At 40.6% G+C, this 20943-nt stretch overlaps 1 protein-coding gene across 3 annotated transcripts in view; it reads left to right on the plus strand.

Moving 5' to 3' along the window:
- The window catches only part of THSD4 (thrombospondin type 1 domain containing 4), a 232051-nt gene that overhangs the window by 202853 nt on the left and 8255 nt on the right, over window positions 1-20943 (plus strand). For all 3 annotated transcript variants that reach the window (XM_063169561.1, XM_063169562.1, XM_063169563.1), the window contains 6 exons: window positions 3679-3854; window positions 7631-7727; window positions 8587-8829; window positions 11051-11180; window positions 11912-12116; window positions 12409-12582. In XM_063169561.1, coding sequence (XP_063025631.1) covers window positions 3679-3854; window positions 7631-7727; window positions 8587-8829; window positions 11051-11180; window positions 11912-12116; window positions 12409-12582 — 1025 coding nt within the window. The remainder of the gene's footprint in view (window positions 1-3678; window positions 3855-7630; window positions 7728-8586; window positions 8830-11050; window positions 11181-11911; window positions 12117-12408; window positions 12583-20943) is intronic.

Here is a 20943-nt window from a genome sequence, read left to right on the forward strand (position 1 = left end):
ATCGCCCCGCACTGATTTTTATAATGCAGTATGTGAATATTTTAGATTTGTCTCTGAAAGCTCCATATCATGTATTTTTGTGCAGGAAAGATAAACAGGAGTAGTTGCATGTTTCTTTCACTTCTTTCTTCAAAGTGGTGACACAGAAGTAGTCTGATATTTACTGCAGCTGTGTCTGGGCACTTTCTTTAAAGGTGTTGGGAAAGTGGTGTTTCTATAGAAAGCTAGTATGACCAAGGCATTCTTGACTTAACAGCAACAGGATTAAATCTTGAAAAGCTTTTAAAATAAAATAGAAGGAAAATGCTTCAAATGTGATATGTCAAGTAAAAATTTTGCTTGTGGTGTAAAAATAAGATAGTTGCTACACTTTGCCTATAAGATGCTTTGGTTTTTGATTGGCAACTGCAAAGCAATTGCAGAGAGAAAGAGCCCCATCCATGTCACCCACTCCCCTGTTGGAGGTGCCTTTGTTGAGGACCTTTATGAAAGAATATTTTATGCTGTCTTTTCAGTCTTTGACTTGCAACTTGAGTGCATCTGCAGCTTGTGCAGGTTCCCTGGATTAAATCCCCAGTGGGACATTTGCAGTTGAGTCCAGCAGCCAGGCCCTGCCCTGGATTCCCACTGGCCACAGCTGCAAGGCTGTTCCCAGAGAGGGGAACTGCTCCCTGCTTCACTCTCTTTGGGTCAGGACCACGTGGGAGACACGTCATGTGTATGGGAAAGAACTTCAGTTCTGTCTGTCTGCAGCCTTAATAGGACTTGTAAAGCAATTAAGTAGGACTTAGGACACTGTTCTCCCAGACAGAAAAGCCTTAGGACAGAAAAATATACTGTATTGCTCTGCATGTTAGTGCGTTGCCAGATTTAAGAAGTTCCATTTCATTATTGGTACTGTGCCTATTTTGGGTGAAAATGTACTGCAAATAGTGAGGTACTATACCCACACCTAAAATATTTCTCTTCAGATATGGCTAGAAAAATAGAAGTCATTCAGCAAGACACTTAAAATACATAACAAACTGCTAATATGGAGAAGTTAATCAGAATTGTATCCAGTAATACTCCATATCACTCTGGGTCCTGAAATACTCCATATCACATAATGCAAAATATTATTGAAGGCCACTGTAAACAGCACAGTTTTAGTTAAAAGCTGTTTCCAAGATGAAAGATAGATTAAATGGGCTACAGCATGTATGAGGAATTCCTCATGAGGACTTAATGGTAAAGCTTCTCATAATCTTTCATGCTTTGGCTAAAAATATTAGCACCATAAAAATTCTTCAGGGGGCAGACTTGAGGTGGTGGATGCAGAGTGATCAAAACATAAAAGAGGCACATTTTCCCTTTTTATGGAGAGGCCTCTTTCAAATGTGTCATATGATGGATTTGAAATGAAAGTTTAGTGTGCACTCAGTTTTTCAGACAGCCATCTTTCTACAGCTTCATTATTAATAACAATCTTAGCCAGCTCTCTTTTTTTTTTCCTTGAGCTCTTGATGATTCATTTATCTTATTTGTTTAGCATCAGTCTAAGAAAAAATACTCAGATCATAAAGTTAAGGAAGTGTTCCACATTAATAAACCAATGTAAAATCAGTCTCCAATACATTTTGCAGAAGTTTTTAATCCATAGTTGTTTGAATTAAAAAGTAAAAAAGTGTAAGTAGCATATAAATAGCAAATAATGTGACTGGACTTCCTATTTAGCCTGTGTGCAATATTTTTGAGCTATAATTTTTCCTCTCAGCACAATATGAGGAATGATGAAGCCATTTCTATGGCTGTTATTGTATAAAATATTTTTCAAGAAATGTCCACAGTGTAGAGATTGTTTTGTTGGCATGTCAGTAAATGAGACCTAGGAAGCAAGTGGATGTATGGCAGCTCTTGGGAAAATAAGCATGTAGCATTAAATAAAATAAAAGTTCAAAATGTGTGATTACATTTACAGGGTCTGATCCAAAGCCAAATAAATTCATTGACATTTTTGCTTTTACAAAAATATTTCATCAATATTAAGCAAATTATAAATAGTTGGGTAGTCAGCAGCAACCCCTCCGAATGATTTTGAATTTTACAACCTAGCAAGACAAGCGAGTGTCACTGTCCCTTCTCATGGGACATTCTGTTCTGAGTCCTGCAGCAAAGCACAAAGACTGCTTCTGTTGATTAATTAAGTTAATTCAGATGTCTGGAATATGTACAAAAAAATAAGACTTTTGTCTCTAATGTGTATTACTTTGGAATTAGTAGTATAAATTTAATTCCCCATCATTTAGGCCATGCATGTAAGTTTTTCCTAGTAGCATAAATAATTGTGTATAATGTTGAGAGCATTTTAACTGAGTATCACTGTTGTTGAGACAGGGTGAAGAAGAAGCAAATTGGAATAACTGGCTCCTTGACCCTAAATTTTTTTTAAGTTCAAAGCTTGTACCTTGAATTTGGATTTTAAAAAGTAAATTACCAAGCAAAATACAGCCAAGGGTATTACTAGATTTTGTTGTCTCTTTTAAAGTTTTTATTTAAAAGAAAATTCTTTTGTAATAAAATTGAAAATCTATGAGTAGAGCCTTAAGAGAAAGGGTTGTGTCATTCCTGTGTACTTAAGCAATGTCTGATAGGGTTTCAGCCTATATATATATATATAAAATAATGCAACTGTAATATTGCAGAAATTAAGCATATATGTGGCAGGAGTTTCTGACCTTAAGGACTAAAACTATAGTAACATAGACAGATAAAGAAAATAGGAATGAGGAGGAACAGAGGCTCCTCTGTCACCAAACTAGTGACTTGCCCATAATAACAAAGGGAAGGCACTGCCCCGCGGGACATTGAATCCATATTTTATCAATCCCTGGCTAGTATCTGATTTGCAAGTAACTTTCTTTATGCAAGGGATTCTACAGAGCATTTTCAGAATGCTCAGCACTCCAAGCAGTGCTGCAGGTCAGGACTCTGCAGATGTTCTGACAAACTTGTTCTGAAAAGGAAGTGGAGGGACCAGCCAAAGGGCATCATAACGGGATACCAGGAACATTTGGCAACTCGGGGTACTCATGTGCTCCTACACTGTTTGGTCCTTCTACATTGTGCAATGCACTGGTTTTCTGTATCTGACTCTGTGATTTGTTCTGCCTAAATCACAAACTAGTCCATGCAATGGGAAGAAAGTGCAGGAAAACCACTTCCTTGGCATCCATGTGTGCTGTGTGTGCTGCTGGCTGGCTGAGAGTCATGTGGCCACCTAGGAGAAACTGTTGGAAAAGGTTTCCAAGCTGTCTTTGATTTTTCTTTCTTTTCCTACAACATAAACATATGAAGTGTTGAGACACAGTTTTCTAAGATTGCTTTGTGCTTGATTTGTTGAGTTTTTTACTAATATAACTGTTTTCATCAGCTTTGTTGCCTGGCATCAGGAATACCTGAGAGTGTTCTGTGCAGCTGTGAGGAGCTGACTGGGCAGCAGTGTGGGAAGGGGCTCTCCTGTGACCAGTGCTTGTGTTTGTGTCCCTGCATGTGGGAAGGGGCTCTCCTGTGACCAGTGCTCGTGTTTGTGTCCCTGCATGTGGGAAGGGGCTCTCCTGTGACCAGTGCTCGTGTTTGTGTCCCTGCATGTGGGAAGGGGCTCTCCTGTGACCAGTGCTCGTGTTTGTGTCCCTGCAGCCCTGCGCAGCCGCTCGGGACGCTCCATCATCAACGGCAACTGGGCCATCGACCGGCCGGGCAGGTACGAAGGAGGGGGCACAATGTTCACCTACAGACGCCCCAATGAGATCTCCAGCACTGCAGGGGAGTCCTTTCTGGCTGATGGGCCAACCAATGAAGTCCTTGATGTCTATGTGAGTTAGTATTTAAATTATTCTTCCTGATGGAAAAGAAATTGTTCAGTTTGTGGTTAACCCGCAACAGTAAAATGGTATTCAGTACCAATGCTTTGTTGCTGCAGTTTTGAAATGTTTGTTTTGATGTTTTACACTTGTTTCCTGTGGTATCTGTTTTGCTCCAGATCATAGGAAATCTTCATCAAGCCTTTTTCTCTCAGACTTAACCGATCCAGTAAAACCAATTGAACTTACTTAGTAAAATAGAAATAAGGCATACAAATGTTCAAGGCTTTTCTTTTGTGAACTGAATTTTTTCTGGATACTTTCCTATTGAAACAAATTTGGTATAGTTTAATTTTACAGTGAAGAAGCAAATACTTAAGCCAGACAAGGCCTCTCACCATCTCAGTTTCCTTTAAAAGAAACAAGTCCATAAACCTATAGAACGTAGGATTTGAAGCAGGGCAGTTTTAATATGAAGCTGTGATGGGAGACCATAGATAATGGCTATTTGAGAAAGGAAGACAGAAGACAGATTGTTTCTAAGAGGGAGAAATATTGAGAAAGCTTTTTACTTTAGATGGGATGGGTTTTTAGTTCATCATATTGAAATAAAAAACATAACTGGAATTGATTACAACTTCTTCCAAGATAAATGGTGTGTTCTGAGATTATACACTCCCACACAGTAAAATTCATTTCTTGAAAAAAATAAATTAAGGGAATGAATTATTCTTTCATACAGGCTTTTTTGTCCTTGAGTGCAGTGCGAGGTAGAAAAGTGAATGTGCTGGGTAATTCCATAGAAAACTTAATAGTGACTACCCTGATTACTAGGCTGGGAAAAGTTAGATGTTGGCAAAGTTATTTCCCATCTGCTGTATGGTGTCTAATAAAGCAATGTAATAATTATGCTAACACTAGAATCATTAAGGTTGAAAAAGACCTCTGAGATCGTCAAGTCCAAGATCAGAACTTCTTTTCCAATTGATTGCAATGAATGACTGGGAAAAACCTGGAAAAATAAACAATTTTTCTCCTAAACTGTGCAATGCAGACTCTGTGTTTTTCAGATGTTTGTGTTTTTGTGAGGCTACAGGGTTTGTGAGTTGAGGCTTGGCTTTGAGTTTTTATGTTCAGCCAATTAATGCCTAGTATGTAATGACCCAGAGAGAAGTGGGTTAGGAAATGGATTAAACATTTCCAAAGTAATATCATAAAAAAGCCTTAAGTTTTGATGTTGTTTGATGTTTGTTTTGATGTTTGATATTGTAATGTTTTGGTTTAGGCTTAGGGAGTGTAAGAAAGCTGCCATGATGGGTGTAGCTTTGCCAGCTTTGCTCTGTGGCTGCTGCTGTGGGTTGCCACTTCTGATTTGACAGGACTCTCACCTGAGATGTTTTGGTTTGGTAGGAGGAATGCTACAATTCAGTATAAAATGATAGTTTAGTCTCTTTTTTAATATACTGTGGGAAGATAAAGGTGAATAGTGCTAGATGCCAGAAAATCAATGCTCAGTATGACACAGCTTCTCTCCCAGGTTTGAGATGTGTAACCAAGCAGATACAGATGTCTTTTTTCAGACTTCATTTTACAGTGCCTGAGTTATGTAATTCTCCATTCACCCATACTCATGATCTTTATGCTCTGTGTAGAAAAATGAAGAGATTTGCAGATGAGAACTCGAAATGGCTTCTGTTCTATTTTTCTGAGATCATGCTGTCTTTCTTCCACTCTGAAATATAAAGTGAAAAGCTTTCTGATGTACAGGAGGTTATAAGTAACAAGAAGAAGAGATGCAAGTTCTGTCCAAAGTGTGAAGTATACATTGCTACAAAGATTTGGGTCCACTAAGTCAAAGCAGAAGTGTTCTATCATTTCAGGTATTTTCTTGCAGGAAAGCTGGAACAATATGCTAATTAGGGACCTCATCAGTTAAGCTCTGTCTAAAATATGACTTTCAGTTGTTTTGAGAAGTATGATGGAAAAACCATCACATGGGAACCACTGGGAAGTTGTTCCTGGAACCATCTACAGAACAGGGTCCTGGCTCTGGAAGGGGAAGTGTACTCTACTGCTGAAGTTAGTTCACAGTTCTTGGTTCTCTCAGGACCACAAAGTGGGTGTATTTTTTGGATAAGAAAGTGACATTGGAAGGACCCAACCTTAAAAAAAATACTGCAAGCAGTGCATTATTAGCTGGTTCAGAAAAGTGAATACTCTCTGGGGGACAGCGTTTAGAGGAACAGCTATTATATTTGGCAAGGAAAGAGTGATTTTGACATAAGTTAAAACAGAAGTCTGAATCTCTAGTTGGTATTAATAGATACAAATTTAGTGAAGCCTTGAAGCATTAGTTGTCCTCTGCTGGGTCACTGGGCCATTAGGATAGCAGGACATTTTACTTCTAGGTCCAAGAATCCATGAGATTCATTGGTGAGAACCAAAGAGCCAGAGGTAGCTCTGATGTTTGCTTGTGGGTTTGTTGGTTTGGGTTTTTGTTTTTTTGTGTTCTGATTTGATTTGGTTTGGTTTTAAAGGGTACTTTGAGTATAGTCTGAGGCTTTTATCAGACTAATCTCCACAGAGAGTTCAGGCTAGAACCTGTGTCAGTAGAAGCAATACTGAAGTAGTCAGAGCTAAAATAGTGGAAGTATCAGCTCATGACACCCCTGCATTTGTAGTGTGGGTGTGCTCAGGCTCAGAGCAGCAGTGCAGTAGAATTCAGTTGGGAATGGAGTGTGCTGCTAACAGTTTGTAAAAGCTGTGCTAAAGTCGTGTCTTTCTCAGGTTCTATTATGCCCAACTGTTTAAACAGCACACCCAGTGTAACAATGGCTGTCAGAGTCATGCTCCTGTCAGCTCACCTGGGCTTGTGCAGCAGCATTCTGAAAATCCTGGGCTTCATTTTCACATTTAAAGGAGAAAACTTTCTGGTTCCTGCCTGTGTTTCGTAAAGAACATATTGATGGAATTGTGGTTTGCTGTAAGACATCTTGGTTCAGTTGAAGATAAATTTGGAAGGGTGCAGGAGGGCTGCAGGTCATCTTCAGCTGCTGCTGCAGCAAGTCCATGGGCCTTGAGACCTGCTCCCTGATCCTTGCTGGGCACTGCTCCTGGGGAGGCAGCAGGACAGCCCCAGTTTGAACTGGTGGGTTGCTGGGGCTCCATGGCTGCTGAGGGAGCTGCAGGTGCTGGAAGGAGCAGCAGCTTTGCCATGGATACAGAGCAGTGTGTGCTGTCTGCAGGGGTCTCCTTGAGCCTCTGGGAAACCTGTAAAAGTGCAGTAGGCTGCATGTGTAGGGCTAGGGGTTGTGGTGGTTTGCTTTTTCTGCTTTGTTTCTTCTTTGCTTTTGTTTCCTCAGGCATCTGTCAAATCCCTGCTATCTGAGAGTGTTTTGATGATCTTAGGACCGTCTCTTCTGCTGCTGAGGCCTGGTGTGTGCCTCTGCTGCTCCCCTTGCTGAGGGGAGAGGCCATGGCTGGCACAGCCCACAGCACACCCTGGCCCAAGCATGGCAGGCTTAGGTTTTTCAGAGAAGATTTAGATAAACATTTTCTCTGCCATCAAAAACTAGCTCAATTTGCAAACACAGGAACTTGCATTTCCTTCTTTGCAAACAGTAACTTGTGTTTTCTTCTTTTTGCATTTTTTGGAGACAGTCATTAACCATTGCTTCTATCCCAACCAGTGATAAATAATGTTATGTAGCTGATCAGTTCAAGTTGATATTTAAGTGTTAGTGACATAACAAGTGGAAGAACTCAATGTATGCTGGTTTTCTTTTTAGATGATTCATCAGCAGCCTAACCCTGGTATACATTATGAATATATCATTCCAGGAGACAATGTCATTAGTCCTCAGTTGCTTGCTCACAGGAGGCCAGGTAAAATGTCACCATTTCCTTTTATCAAACACTTTTTGTCCCTTAATAAGCTAATGGAGAAATTCATACCAATGAATTAGTGTCAATGCTGTGGGAGAGGCCCAGAATTTCACCCTACATGTTAAATTTGAACTCACCATAGATTTGGTAAAATTTCAGTGAAGTAAAACTGGCAGGATTTATTATGCTTTAGCTGGGAAGATTACTACTTTGAGTAGGAGTGTTGTAACCATGTCTCAGAAATTAAATACAACATGATCTTTATTTTCAGAGTGTTTTTCTTTCTGAAATAATTTAAAACAACCCTCCACAGTTCCCCTTTCCTCTTGCAACTGGAGAGGATCAAACAGAACACTGTTTTCTTCCCAGGCAAGAATCTGGACAGCCCCTGCCTGAGCTGTGGGTATGTGCTGTGTGTGCACCTAGGAAGTTCTGAAGGACAGGAGAAACTTTGCAAGTGAATTTGCTCCTCACTTTAATGTTCGTGACTTGCTTTGACAGATTTCTGAGTGTTTGGTATGTTCATAATGAGGAGCAGCTGTGCTGTGACATGGGGAGGCACAGAATGCAGAGCATGGAACAAAACAAAAATGCTTTGGGAAATTTTGACACTGGGGGCATTAACTCTACGTTGTCTTTGGAGATTCTTCAGTTTTTAGTTTTTAATGTACTTGCTGGCTAAGACTTGGTTGTCTTAGTTTAAAACAACACAGTCTTTGCAGGTCACTATTAGGCAGTCTCTACATAGCAGATTAAAGCTGCTTCCAAGTTTAGTGATTCTCCAGTTCTAATTATTAGAGAATAATAACATAGACTAATAGGCTCATTGTTTTACTTTTCTATTATTGTCCATCATCAGGGGAGCCACTGAATGGTCAGTTAGGAATGCCAGAAGGTACAAGTCATGAGTCGGAGGATTTGCATAGAGAGACAGACATTCTGACTGGACAGTCAGCTGGAACTTTCCCAGTTATTCAGCCAGGAAGATTTCCTTCTCATCAGCCAGAAAACCAGGTGCCTGCTATGCAACCACCAAGACAAAACCGAGAATACAACTGGAAACAGGTTGGGAAAACTGAGTGCACTACTACATGTGGGAAAGGTAAGGGCTTTATGTATGCACAAACATTGCTAAGACCTGCTGTTTTCTGTTCTCTTGCAACCAAAGGTCACATCACTGCTATTACCTGTGCTTATATTTAAATCAGTAAAACCAGCAAAATTAGAAATAGAAAGTGTGAAAACTATAAAGAAAGATATGGCATTTGTCTCTGAAAGGAAATATTTCAGCATTTATGGCAGGCTGCTCTCTCCCATGCCCTTGATACACAGCTACTTTCCTCAACATCCTTTGGCATTCTTTACCATTCCTTTTGCCTCTCCAGCATTTTCAGATACACCCACCGTGCTTTCTGTGTCTTTGTCAACAGTTTTCTGACCTTCATGGGAAGGTTTCACTGGCATTTCATCAGACAGATCTTTGTCTCATTGGGTGTTGCTGGAGCAGCACTGATGTGACTACAGAAGTCTGAGGTTTTAACAGGGAAGAAGTGGGAAGGAAAAGGGATGGAAAGAGCCTGGTGAACTTTTGGGAAGTGGTGCATAAACTGCTTGTATGTACTGCAGAGATTCAGCTTTGCTGCCAGACATTCACAGTGACCACAGATTCTATAATGCAGAACACAAGCAATTGCTTGGAAGAATAAGTTTTTTTGATGGTAAAAGTGAAATCTTTTGTACTATGCATAGCCACCCAACACCACACCATAAAACTGCAGAGGTTTAAAATAAACATGTACCAGTGTGGGAGCTCAGCTGACTGTCACCAGTTCATTACATGTAGAACATTTGCTTCCTAATTAGTTTGAGAAGACACTTTGTAAATTTGTTCCAAGGCCAGATCGGTGTGCATGTTATAGCTACAGACAGCTGAAAAAATCCAGCAATATTGATAACAATCAAAATTTCTTCTCAGTTAAAAAAAAAAAAAACAAAACTCCTTGGAGAAATTACTAAAGAAGTACTACAGCTAAAATACTACCAGTAAAATTCAGACTTCCTTAAGTCAGCCCTTTTGTGGAGAAAAATATTTTAGTTGGCATTTAAGCACACTGTGCTTTTACTACAGGTCATCTAGGCAGAATCCATAATTGTGTCTCATTATTGGCTAGCAGAAATCAGTCTGTATCAACTACTGAGTGACTGAATTCCCATATTCAAGGTGAATTTCAGTATCTAAATCAGGTAATTTATGGTGCAGTTGTAGGAACACATCAGGGTAAATGTATTCTTCCTTTCCATCATAAAAATCTTTGTTGTGTATGCCATGGCCTTTATCAACATTGGCACATGGTTCTTGTTCTTTCTGCAGAGATCTGGTTACTCTTGGCAGTGGCATTAATGAAATGTGAGTCAAAATGAAGATAGAAAAACACTAGGACTAAAAAAAAATTAAAGTAAAAAAAAATTAATTTCAGCCTCCTATTTATTCCATTAAATTTAGCAACAGAGCTGCCAGAAATAAGTGTCTCTTTTCCCATTATATGGATAATGTGTGCATGTTCTGATTAAGTTAAATTCAAAAGAAACTGGCTCTTGAGAGCTGGATCCTGAGACTATTGAGACTGTATGAACATTTCTTGTGATCTTGCTGTGAGATGCCCCTGCCTCTCTGATGGCCCTAAGGCATTTCAAGCCAAACTAGGTTATATAGGCTGACAAAGAAAGGAGTGGAAAAATCAGGAAAAAAATCTGTACTCTTTGAGGCTTTGTTTCATTTTGCGTCATTCAGTACAGGACTCTTTCTGCTTTTTTTCTTTCCTCTGTGTTTTCCATTTTCTTCTACTTTATTTCTTCATGCAGAAATATAGATGATAGTTTTTAATATTTTTGGTAAGATCCACTGAAGTTAAATGACCTTAGGAAATTCCAAGTTGCAAGAAGAAAAAATAAGTTATTTTTGTGCTACCTAAAGAAAAGGGAGACTAAATTAACAGTTTTGATGAAAACCTGAGAGATTTCAAAGCATGTTTGTAAAACTTTGGCTTAGAAAAAGACTTGATTATCTTTTTTTTACAAAGTGAAAATGCTTCCCATGAGAACTGCCACCGTCTCTTGTCCTAGATTTCCATTTAAGATGACTGAGCAAATAGATCTGCTGGAATTTGGGTAGTGCAGAAACTGTCCTCTCAGCTCTTACATTTGGAAATTTTGGATAAAACCTTTGTCTATATTTCATTGTCAATTTATGCATTTCCTTTCTGCATCCATGTTGTATGCTGCTGCTATTGCAATTCTTTACCTAATTGACTGTTTCATTTCAGGATCACAGTACCCAATTTTCCACTGCGTCAACAGAATCACTCACGAGGAGGTACCCGAGGGTTACTGTGACAGCAGCACCAAACCCATTCCAGAAGAGGAGGCCTGCAACCTCTTCCCATGCCCTGCTTTGTAAGATGCTATAACTTAAGTGAAATAAGCCAGTGTCATTGGGATCTTGCATGTCAAAGGGGCTATTTTAAGTAGGAAAGTAGTTTGACTTTCTAAATACAAGAGTTCTGAAATAAAATGTGTAAACAAATTTAGATACTTCCTTTAAGTGTGTGTCTTCATGTTTGTAAAGACAAAACTGAAAATAACGTATCTATACAAAGGTGACTGAATAAATACAGTGACATTTTGGAATGAGAAAGATCTATCTAGAGATTATTTTCAGTCTCTAAAGTTAATTCTATTTGTTCATTGTTTGTCATTTACTATTTCAGTTTTACTGATGAATGAATGCCTGGATGCATGACGTGATTCTTTTGTTGCCTTTGCTGCAGAAAAATACAGCACATATTAAATATTTTCAGAAGTGTCATTAGAGCAGTAATATATATTACAGACACATTCTTCTAAAAACCAAGCAGCTGTTACAGGCTTGAGTAACATTTGCAGTATGCCTTGAGACCATGAATTGTGCAATCTGTATCCATGCTCACAGTTACCAGCCTCTGCAGGAAGGCTGTGTAAACAAGTGTGTGATGGTGCCTCCCTAAGGGATCGCTGCACACACAGAGACTGAAGTGGGATTTTATAGGATTCTGGACCAGCATAAGAATCATGTCATTCCAGTTCTGTTAAGATCAGTGTTAGAGAATTCTTTGTGGAACAAAGATATCCTTTTCTTTTCACTGCAGCTGGGACATAGGGGAGTGGTCTGAGTGCAGCAAGACGTGCGGGCTGGGGATGCAGCACCGGCAGATCCTGTGCCGGCAGATCTACGCCAACCGCACGCTGACCGTGCAGCAGTACCGCTGCCAGCACCTGGAGAAGCCCGACACCACCAGCACCTGCCAGCTCAAGATCTGCAGCGAGTGGCAGATCAGGACTGAGTGGACCTCAGTAAGTAGGATCCATTCATTTGGGGTAGAATGCCTCAGAAAGAATACAAATTTTCTTCCAGGGATCACTAATCAAACATCAATTTGGTTTTGTCAAAACAAAGTGGAATATTAAAAACCTTGGAAATAAGCAAATCTTAGTTCAATAAATCCCTGCTTAACTATGACCATTGGTTTCCTAACCAGAAAGATGTCTTAGCAGGAATAAATGAATGAACTTTATGATCCCAGCTCCCTGGTAAACCATTGCAGTCTTTGCACAGAGCCCTGATGCAGCCTCCCTTTTGTCCCAGTGTTCAGTGCCTTGTGGAGTGGGGCAGAGGACTCGAGATGTGAAGTGTGTCAGCAACCTTGGGGACGTTGTTGATGATGAGGAATGTAACATGAAGCTGCGGCCAAATGACATCGAGAACTGCGACATGGGCCCCTGTGCCAAGAGCTGGTTCCTTACAGAATGGAGTGACAGGGTAAGGCTTCTCAGTATCTTTATCCTGACAAACCTTCTAAAACAAGAGCATCAGAATGTTAAAAATACACATCTGTATAGCCATAAAAGGAGTAATCTTATTTTCCATGTTTATTCTTGGTCTTTTAAACAGGCAAAAGCAAACAAAAAAAATAATATCCCAAGGGCTTCTTGAGTTTGTGTTAAGATGCAAGAATGCCTAGAAAGGGCAAGCCTGTGGGTACATGGCCAAATGTCCAGACTTAGAATTGGCTCTGAGTCTGAACTTTCCAAAATATTGAGTGTACTGAAATTTATTATTCTTCTGGCTTAGTGCTGACTCTCAAGATTCAGACTCTTAAAAGTTTCCCCACTGTTTTGTTAAGGGATATAGATTTGAGGCCTGATGTCTGGGTTTAAGTTCAACCCATAAACCAATTATCTCATAGGTGTGAAAAGAGTAGAACAACTTCATAAACTCAGGCAGGCTTGATTCAGGCTCTTGTATTTTGTGAACCTGGATATTGGGGTTAATATTCTTCCAATGAGACAGATTCTCTGCATGAAAGCAGTAACACCAGTGGTGATTTAACTTGTTTCATGATTGGGCTCAGAGTTGTTGTTCAGTGGTGATATTTAGATGCTCTCATTAAGAGTCTTACAAACATGGGCTGAGAAGAGCCTGATATTTTGGTCCCTCTTGTGGATGCTTGCATATCCGTTTCATCTGTAGGCAAGTCCAGCCTTCAGTCTGTCTTTGCTTTGACAGACAAATAACATAATTTATCAGTGAAGCTGTAAGAGTACATTCATGACTTCATGATTTCATTATTTAGATCACTTTGTGATAGTACCTCTGAAAGCCAGGAGTGTCAGGCTCACAGGCTGGGCATTAGTTTGGACACTCAGATATTCCACGTGGTTTAGATGCCAAGATGGAGCTGGAACTTCTCAAGTAGGGCAGGTACCTGCTATGTCACAGAACTTTAAAAGGCTAATCAGATTCTTGTTACAAGGTCTGCAAAATTTTCAGCCCTCAGACAACTCAAATAGATTTTATAAAGGAAACAAAGCTATAGACTATTTAATCTGTGTCATTATGACTTTTTTTTTCCAGTGTATGCTCCTGCATAGTATGGACAGAATGATACCAGGAGAAGCAGAGGTATTAGTGCAAAGGGCAGAGATTTTGCTATAGGGAAATGGCAGTGCTTTTTTTTTCCTGCCTTTTTTCCCCCTCACAGATCTGTTCTTTCTACAGTGCTGTTAAATCCATTATACCCTCAAAGACATCATTTTGCCCAGCTGCTGTTGTCCAGTGCAGTTCCACCACATAAAGCACAGACATTGCTGTGAAAACTCTAGCACCATCCTCTTGATTATTTTACACTGATACTTAGTTCTCTGCAGAATTAAAAGCAGCTTTTGAGCTGAAGGTTATAACTGTAGAATGTTATTATGCTTATTTATACATGTTAAATGAGACATAGAAGTGAAGCAGGTAATGTGGAAAATGTTGGAGGTTTTTTTTTTTTTACCACAGACTTTTTAGGGCTGGAGAGTAAAGAATGGATTTTGTTACCTTCTCAGTTTATATAAGTGTACAGATTAATTTCTTCCAAATGCTTGCTACTGTAGTTGGCATTATTCACCATCACTTCTGCCAGGAGTGGGTTTGGAGTTTGATTCACAAAGAGGATGTAAGAAACAGCTTATTTCAGGAAAAAAAGTAGATTTGAGGTGAAACATGCAGGATCTCCTAAGATTCACACATACCTCATAACTGGGATGTTGAGACATTCAGGGGCAAGCAGTGAAATACAGCAGCAGTGAACAGCTTTGCAAGGTCAGGTCATTGGCCATTAGCTGTCCTCTTGTGCCTTGAAAGGGCTGCAGCTTAGGAGCAGAAATTTCTCTTTCTTTGTACAGGAGTGTTCAAAAACAAGAGAATTCTGTCATGGAATAGAAATGGTCATTCCCAGGTAAACTTGCTTTGCATGTGTCATTTCCCAAAACAGTTCCTTAAAAAGTACTCTAAGCCAAGCCACACTTCAGCAATAAACATAGATCAGCGATGGGCAGCCACAAATGGTTCAGATAAGCAGCCAAAAGTTCAAATGTTTTAAAAAAGCTTGTTCAAACCTCTTGAGTCTGCAAAACTGTGGTGGAAATCTCACAAGAACAGACCTTCTTTGTGAGCTTTATTACATGCCTACTTTAAGTCCCAGCTGGAAATACCACAGAACAGTCTTTCCCATTGTATTTTGACATTTCAGCCATGCCTAGAAATAAGAGGTAAAAGAACTTATCATAACTTTTGGAACTTTGAAATGGTTGAGTTCAAACTTAGTTACTGCTGGAAGAGAAGGCCTTTTCTGAACCCACTTTGCAAACACTTCATGTGTACAGTTGCACATGCAGCAAGTAGAGATTTCCAGAAGCCTGTCAGAGATTGGTTAGGAATATACTTCTTCTTTCAGCAAGGGATAGATCAGACTTCCCTGTCTGGATTGATGGGATGCATGGGCTATTACAATATAGCCTTGGTTAACTAGCAAAACATCAAGAAAAAAAATGCAGCAACATAAAAAATTGCCATTGTCTTTGCTGCAGCAGATGTTCAATTTCAGCATTTCATATTTGTGCAGAATTTGACATGGGTATTCTTTTACACTGTTTTAAGAAAAGAAAGTGATCCAATTTAGGAATGGTGAAGAGATTTTGTTATCTTATTTTAATGAGACCATGCAAAATTTTAATTGATGCAGAAATCATGCTAGTTACCTGTATTATCATTAATAGTTTCTGTGGCTCTGAGCTAGTAACTATCATTACTTTTCCCTAAATGTGACTTCAGCAATATTACATATATGCACTTAAAAAATCTGTAGAGCATATACAAATTTGTGTGTAGGAGTTGTGTTTCCTTCCCAGGGGTGGGCTATATGTTGCTTTACCCTGTAAATAACACTTGGCTGCCTTCTTGCCCTGTTCTCCAGGCTTGTTTTCCCACAATGTATTTATGTATTTTATGGGCCACCTGTTTCGCCCCATGGCATTGACCTCCTTGGTGTTGGTTTCTGCACACACTGAATTTTTATATATGTAACTAAAAACCCCTTCATGTTCCTAAGACAATGCAGTTCTTGATTTGTGATATTTTGATAAACAGGTATCAGAGTCCATTGAGCGTATGTTACACAAACAAGATGTGTGGCCACCATGTGTGCTCTGGAAAGGAAGGGAGGAAAAGCAATTCGTTCTTGGGAAAGAAACACTTCTTTTCTGAAGTGTATACTCTTGTTCCTTGTATGGGAAATAGGTCTAAACACCATCTATTGATACCCCCAGGCTCAGTCTTGAGAGAAGCAGAAATTTTCATGCACTTCAATGGAAAAGATTACAGGTTAAAAGTCTGTAGTAGCAAAGTGAAACTGGTTGGTCTTACTTTGTCTGTGCCTGTCTTTGCATTTATTGCTCTTTCTTGGGCATAAATAAGACAATTAACTTAAGTTTCATGGCTTTGACTTCTGTATGATCTTTAACCTCTTTTGCCTATAGAGAGTCTGGACAAACTTTTCTGATATTTTTATGTGCATTTGTAGAAAGATTGCTTCCTGTCTCATAATTCTCTAAAGATGTCATCCTGCATTAAAGCAGCAGAGTTCCACCAAACAGCGTCCATTAATCAGTAGAGGAAATCTGGTGAACCTTACTGAACTTAGCAACAAAATGGGATTGATGGGAGCAGATGAGATTCTTGCAAACATTTCACATGACTGATTCTTTGACAGCTCTAATTGCTGGAAAGTTTATTTCTCCTATGGGTCAGGAGCGGGAGACTGCATTCTCCTGATTTACAGCAATGGGAGACTCACCAATATTTCCTTCCAGCTAGCTGGAGCATTTCCCTCCTGCATTTTTGTTTATTCCTCATTGCCATCTCCTCTGTTCATTTGTTTCTCATTTTATGTTTAGAGCCTACTTAGAAAAGAAGCCAAAATACAAACAGTTCTTAGATGTTAATGAGATTCTGCGGCCAAAATAAAATCTTGGGAAGAAAGGAAAAACGCTGCACATCAGGGAACATAATCAAAACAAACCAAACACATGCTCTGGATTTCACTCTTCATTAAAAGGAGTAACAGCAATGCTTCTGTAATAATCTCCTGCAAAAGAACTGTAGTAAAAGGAGAACTTCGTAAAAATCAATGCATCATTCCTCTCAATTATAAACATTGCCTAAAAGGTTCAAGTGTGTTTGTTGACCAGTCAAATCTGGAACCACCAATGAATATTGTAGCTTACACTCTTCTTTCACTGTTTTTTATTTAAATCTGCATACTTCACTTAAAAATCTCCTGAATCATGGGGAAAAAAAGGAAAACCACCATTAAGCTTGTGCAAGAGTTAGTTATTTTTTATTATCAGCCTTTATTTGTTTTAGTATAAAATAAAACCAAGATAAAATACCCTTTTTCATTGATTTCATTTGGGATTTATATGGAAATAGAAGGTTTGCATTCTTTACATATGAATATGTAAAGAATGCAAACCTTCTATTTCCATATAAACTCACTTCATATTTGCAATGAAACGTAAAGCCAGGAGGGTTTAATAGAAAGGTGGCCAAAGTCTACAGAGATTTGTGTTTCCTTGTAACCTGGCCTTGCCATGCCCCAGTTCAGCCCCTGAAGCCTGCCTGGCTGTACCTGTGTCACAAGGAGGGTGGCAGGCAGGGCCCCGGCAGGGTCCAGACTGTCAGACAAGATCAGTGACGAGCCAGGGGCAGGGTCAAGCTCAGGGTCAGAGCAGGGACAGAGCCCAGGGTCAGACCCAGCCCAGCCACCCTGGGGCAGGTCTGTGGCAATGGGGCAGGGCCCAGGGGCAGACCCAGCCACCCTGGGGATGATCTGTGGCCATGGGGCAGAGCCAGGCATGGGCTGGAGGGAACCCCAGGGGAGGCATCATGGAAGGGCAGGCTGTGGCCAGGCAAAGGCACCTCTCTGAGGAAACCCAGGCAAGGACTGATGGAGCAGAGGTTAAAGGGGCCTTGAGCAGGGTGTGCCTGGGACAGGTGAGGCTGGGCAAGGGCCCCTCAGAGTGCTGCTGCACTCGGGTCCTGGCAGTGCCGGCAGCTCTGCAGGGAGGGACACTGAGCCAGAGCACAGAGGTGCCTTCCCTGCTGCTGATCACTGAGAGGACATTGGCACTGCTGATCACTGAGGGGACATTGGTGCTGCTGATCACTGAGGGGACATTGGCACTGCTGATCACCTGAGGGGACATTGGCGCTGCTGATCACTGAGGGGACATTGGTGCTGCTGATCACTGAGGGGACATTGGTGCTGCTGATCACTGAGGGGACATTGGCACTGCTGATCACCTGAGGGGACATTGGCGCTGCTGATCACCTGAGGGGACATTGGCACTGGTGATCACTGAGGGGACATTGGTGCTGCTGATCACCTGAGGGAACATTGGTGCTGCTGATCACTGAGAGGACATTGGTGCTGCTGATCACCTGAGGGGACATTGGTGCTGCTGATCACTGAGGGGACATTGGTGCTGGTGATCACCTGAGGGGACATTGGCACTGGTGATCACTGAGGGGACATTGGTGCTGCTGATCACCTGAGGGGACATTGGCACTGGTGATTACTGAGGGGACATTGGCGCTGCTGATCACCTGAGGGGACATTGGCACTGGTGATCACTGAGGGGACATTGGTGCTGCTGATCACCTGAGGGAACATTGGTGCTGCTGATCACTGAGAGGACATTGGTGCTGCTGATCACCTGAGGGGACATTGGTGCTGCTGATCACTGAGGGGACATTGGTGCTGGTGATCACCTGAGGGGACATTGGTGCTGCTGATCACTGAGGGGACATTGGTGCTGGTGATCACCTGAGGGAACATTGGTGCTGCTGATCACTGAGGGGACATTGGTGCTGCTGATCACTGAGGGGACATTGGCACTGGTGATCACCTGAGGGGACATTGGCACTGGTGATCACCTGAGGGGACATTGGTGCTGCTGATCACCTGAGGGGACATTGGTGCTGCTGATCACTGAGGGGACATTGGCACTGGTGATCACCTGAGGGGACATTGGCACTGGTGATCACCTGAGGGGACATTGGTGCTGGGCTTGGAGGGTGCCATGGAGCTGCTGCAATGACTCAGCACCTGCTGCATGCATAGGTCCACTCTGAAGGGAAACTATATAAATCTAGGTATCAGAAAATGTTTTGACAGTGCATAAAGATGTTTCTCCCTTCACTCCCTTTTACTTTTTTGTTTTGTTTTGTTTTTTGGTAAGAAATCAAGGCAGCTCTCAGTAGATTTATGTCCTTTGAAAATCTGCCCCCATCTGCTGTGGCAGAAATGATCTTCTGAAATACGATTCTGCGTGTATTATTGGAAAAACAAAGGTTACATAATCTGTCTAAAATCCTTTCTGAAATGGATTTTCTCAGAGTAGGTCAAATAATGTTAAGGAGTTTTATAAATGTATTTGAAACATAGATTTTTTTTTCTGCAGTAACATCAGGCAGATGACTGTAAAAGTCTGTACTATCTTGTGGGAGATAATTAAGGTGATGAAGGTTAAAAGTGTGGTAGACAGAAATCCTGCACAAATGGGGGTGTTTTATTCAAACTCAATTGGTTGTTATTTAAAACTTTAATTAAGGCTAGCAGTGATGCTGAGGCCTCTGTGAAAGCTCTCTGGAGGCCCAGGAGAATTCCTGCTGCCACTCTCCTGTGCTCTGCTGCCCCATTTGAGTGCAGTGAGTAGGGCTGGCACGTTAGTGAAGGGGAACTGGCACTGCTAAAAGGGATTTTCCTGCTCTACCCTTGTGTTGTAGCTGTGACAAAAATTCAGGCTTCCACTCACAGTTTTCCAAGTTTGCAGGAACTTGCCTTATTTTCCTGGACTGCTAGTCAGCTGCTTTCCGACAAGTATCAGAGCCCTGAATGAGGGGTTTTATTTTTAGTTTTTAATGGGTATGGAAAGCTTCTGAAATTGAACTCATGAGGGAAGGACCTCAGGAAGAGGAAAAATGGCAGACTCCTTAAAACACAGACGGAGGTTTCTGAGGAATTTGTGCCAATTAAAACAAGACTGTGAAACAAAATATCTTTAATAATAGGACAGAATAAAGTTGCAGCTTGTGAAAGTTCCTCATGTTTCACAATGTTAGGTTATGGCAGTTACTGTGTATTAATGCAACAAATCAATGGCACCAAATTGAAAGTAATGGGTGTGTCAGTTGTGAAAAACAAGGGGAAAAGATTCATTATCCAACTCCCTACACTCTGCCTTGGACCTTAGAAATCTATGGTTTTCACAGGGAAGATTTTTTGCTGAAAATGAGATAAAACCATTTTTAAAAAAATGCATAATGTGAAACATTCAGGTTTAAGTTTGCTTTGTAAATCCTTAGAGAGTAGTTAATCTGTAGTAAAATCTTGCAGCAGAGAGTGGAACAACCCTATACCTTCCCATTTGGTATTTCCTCTGTTATTTGATATGCAAGCCTAGTTCATAACATAATCATTTAAAACATAAGACTAGGGAGATTTTCTGGATGACTTTACAGACTAAATTTGCTCCCAGCTCTTGTTTGAAAAGCAGAAAAGCAAACTAGATTGTCAAATGAAAATTAGTTATCAATAAGAAAAGTATTTGCAGAGTATATGCATAAGTTCTCTCTGCTTAATGTAATTGGGCACACTTGGAATGGGAACAGCCACAGAATTGATTTCTGTAGGTTTGAGTGGGAGCCAGGGTGTGGGGCTCAGCTCACCTGTGAGTGGCCTGTCTGAAATGGGTGTCGTTTAGCTGTAGTTTAGTTGTAGTTTATGTGAACAGGAAAATGTTCACTGCTAGCACTATTTACATTATTCTTGCAGTTTCAAGAATTTACCAGTTTACCTTGAAAAGGACTCCTTAGCCATGAAATTGGTTTGCTGAGGAGGTGAATCTGTTTTACATACCTGCTTGAAGGTGGAAAATTTTGTTGTGCACCACCAACAGAAAAGGTTCATCATGTTACTTCTAGGCATAATTTAAGAGAAGCTTAATTACTTGATCTTGCAGATGGAGGAAGAAATCTGAGTTTCCATTTTTTCCAAAATTGTACTTTGTTAGAAAAATTGCTTCTAAAGAGATGGATCACTTCTTTAGTTCCCTAGGTATTCCATTTCAGCAAAGCTTTGCTACTCTATTTGAACATCTTGTGAAAGAACTCAACTTGCTGATAGGAAAAGTGGTTTTCTGTTCTCTGTCAGTGAAATAAGTGTAACATGACTACATGTTTCACACAAGTAACCAGTGTTCCTCCCTGCAAGTGAGCAAAGAGCAGTTTGCTACCAAT

This window comes from Melospiza melodia, chromosome 15 (assembly GCF_035770615.1).
Source record: "Melospiza melodia melodia isolate bMelMel2 chromosome 15, bMelMel2.pri, whole genome shotgun sequence".
In the NCBI taxonomy this organism is placed as follows: Eukaryota; Metazoa; Chordata; class Aves; order Passeriformes; family Passerellidae; genus Melospiza; species Melospiza melodia.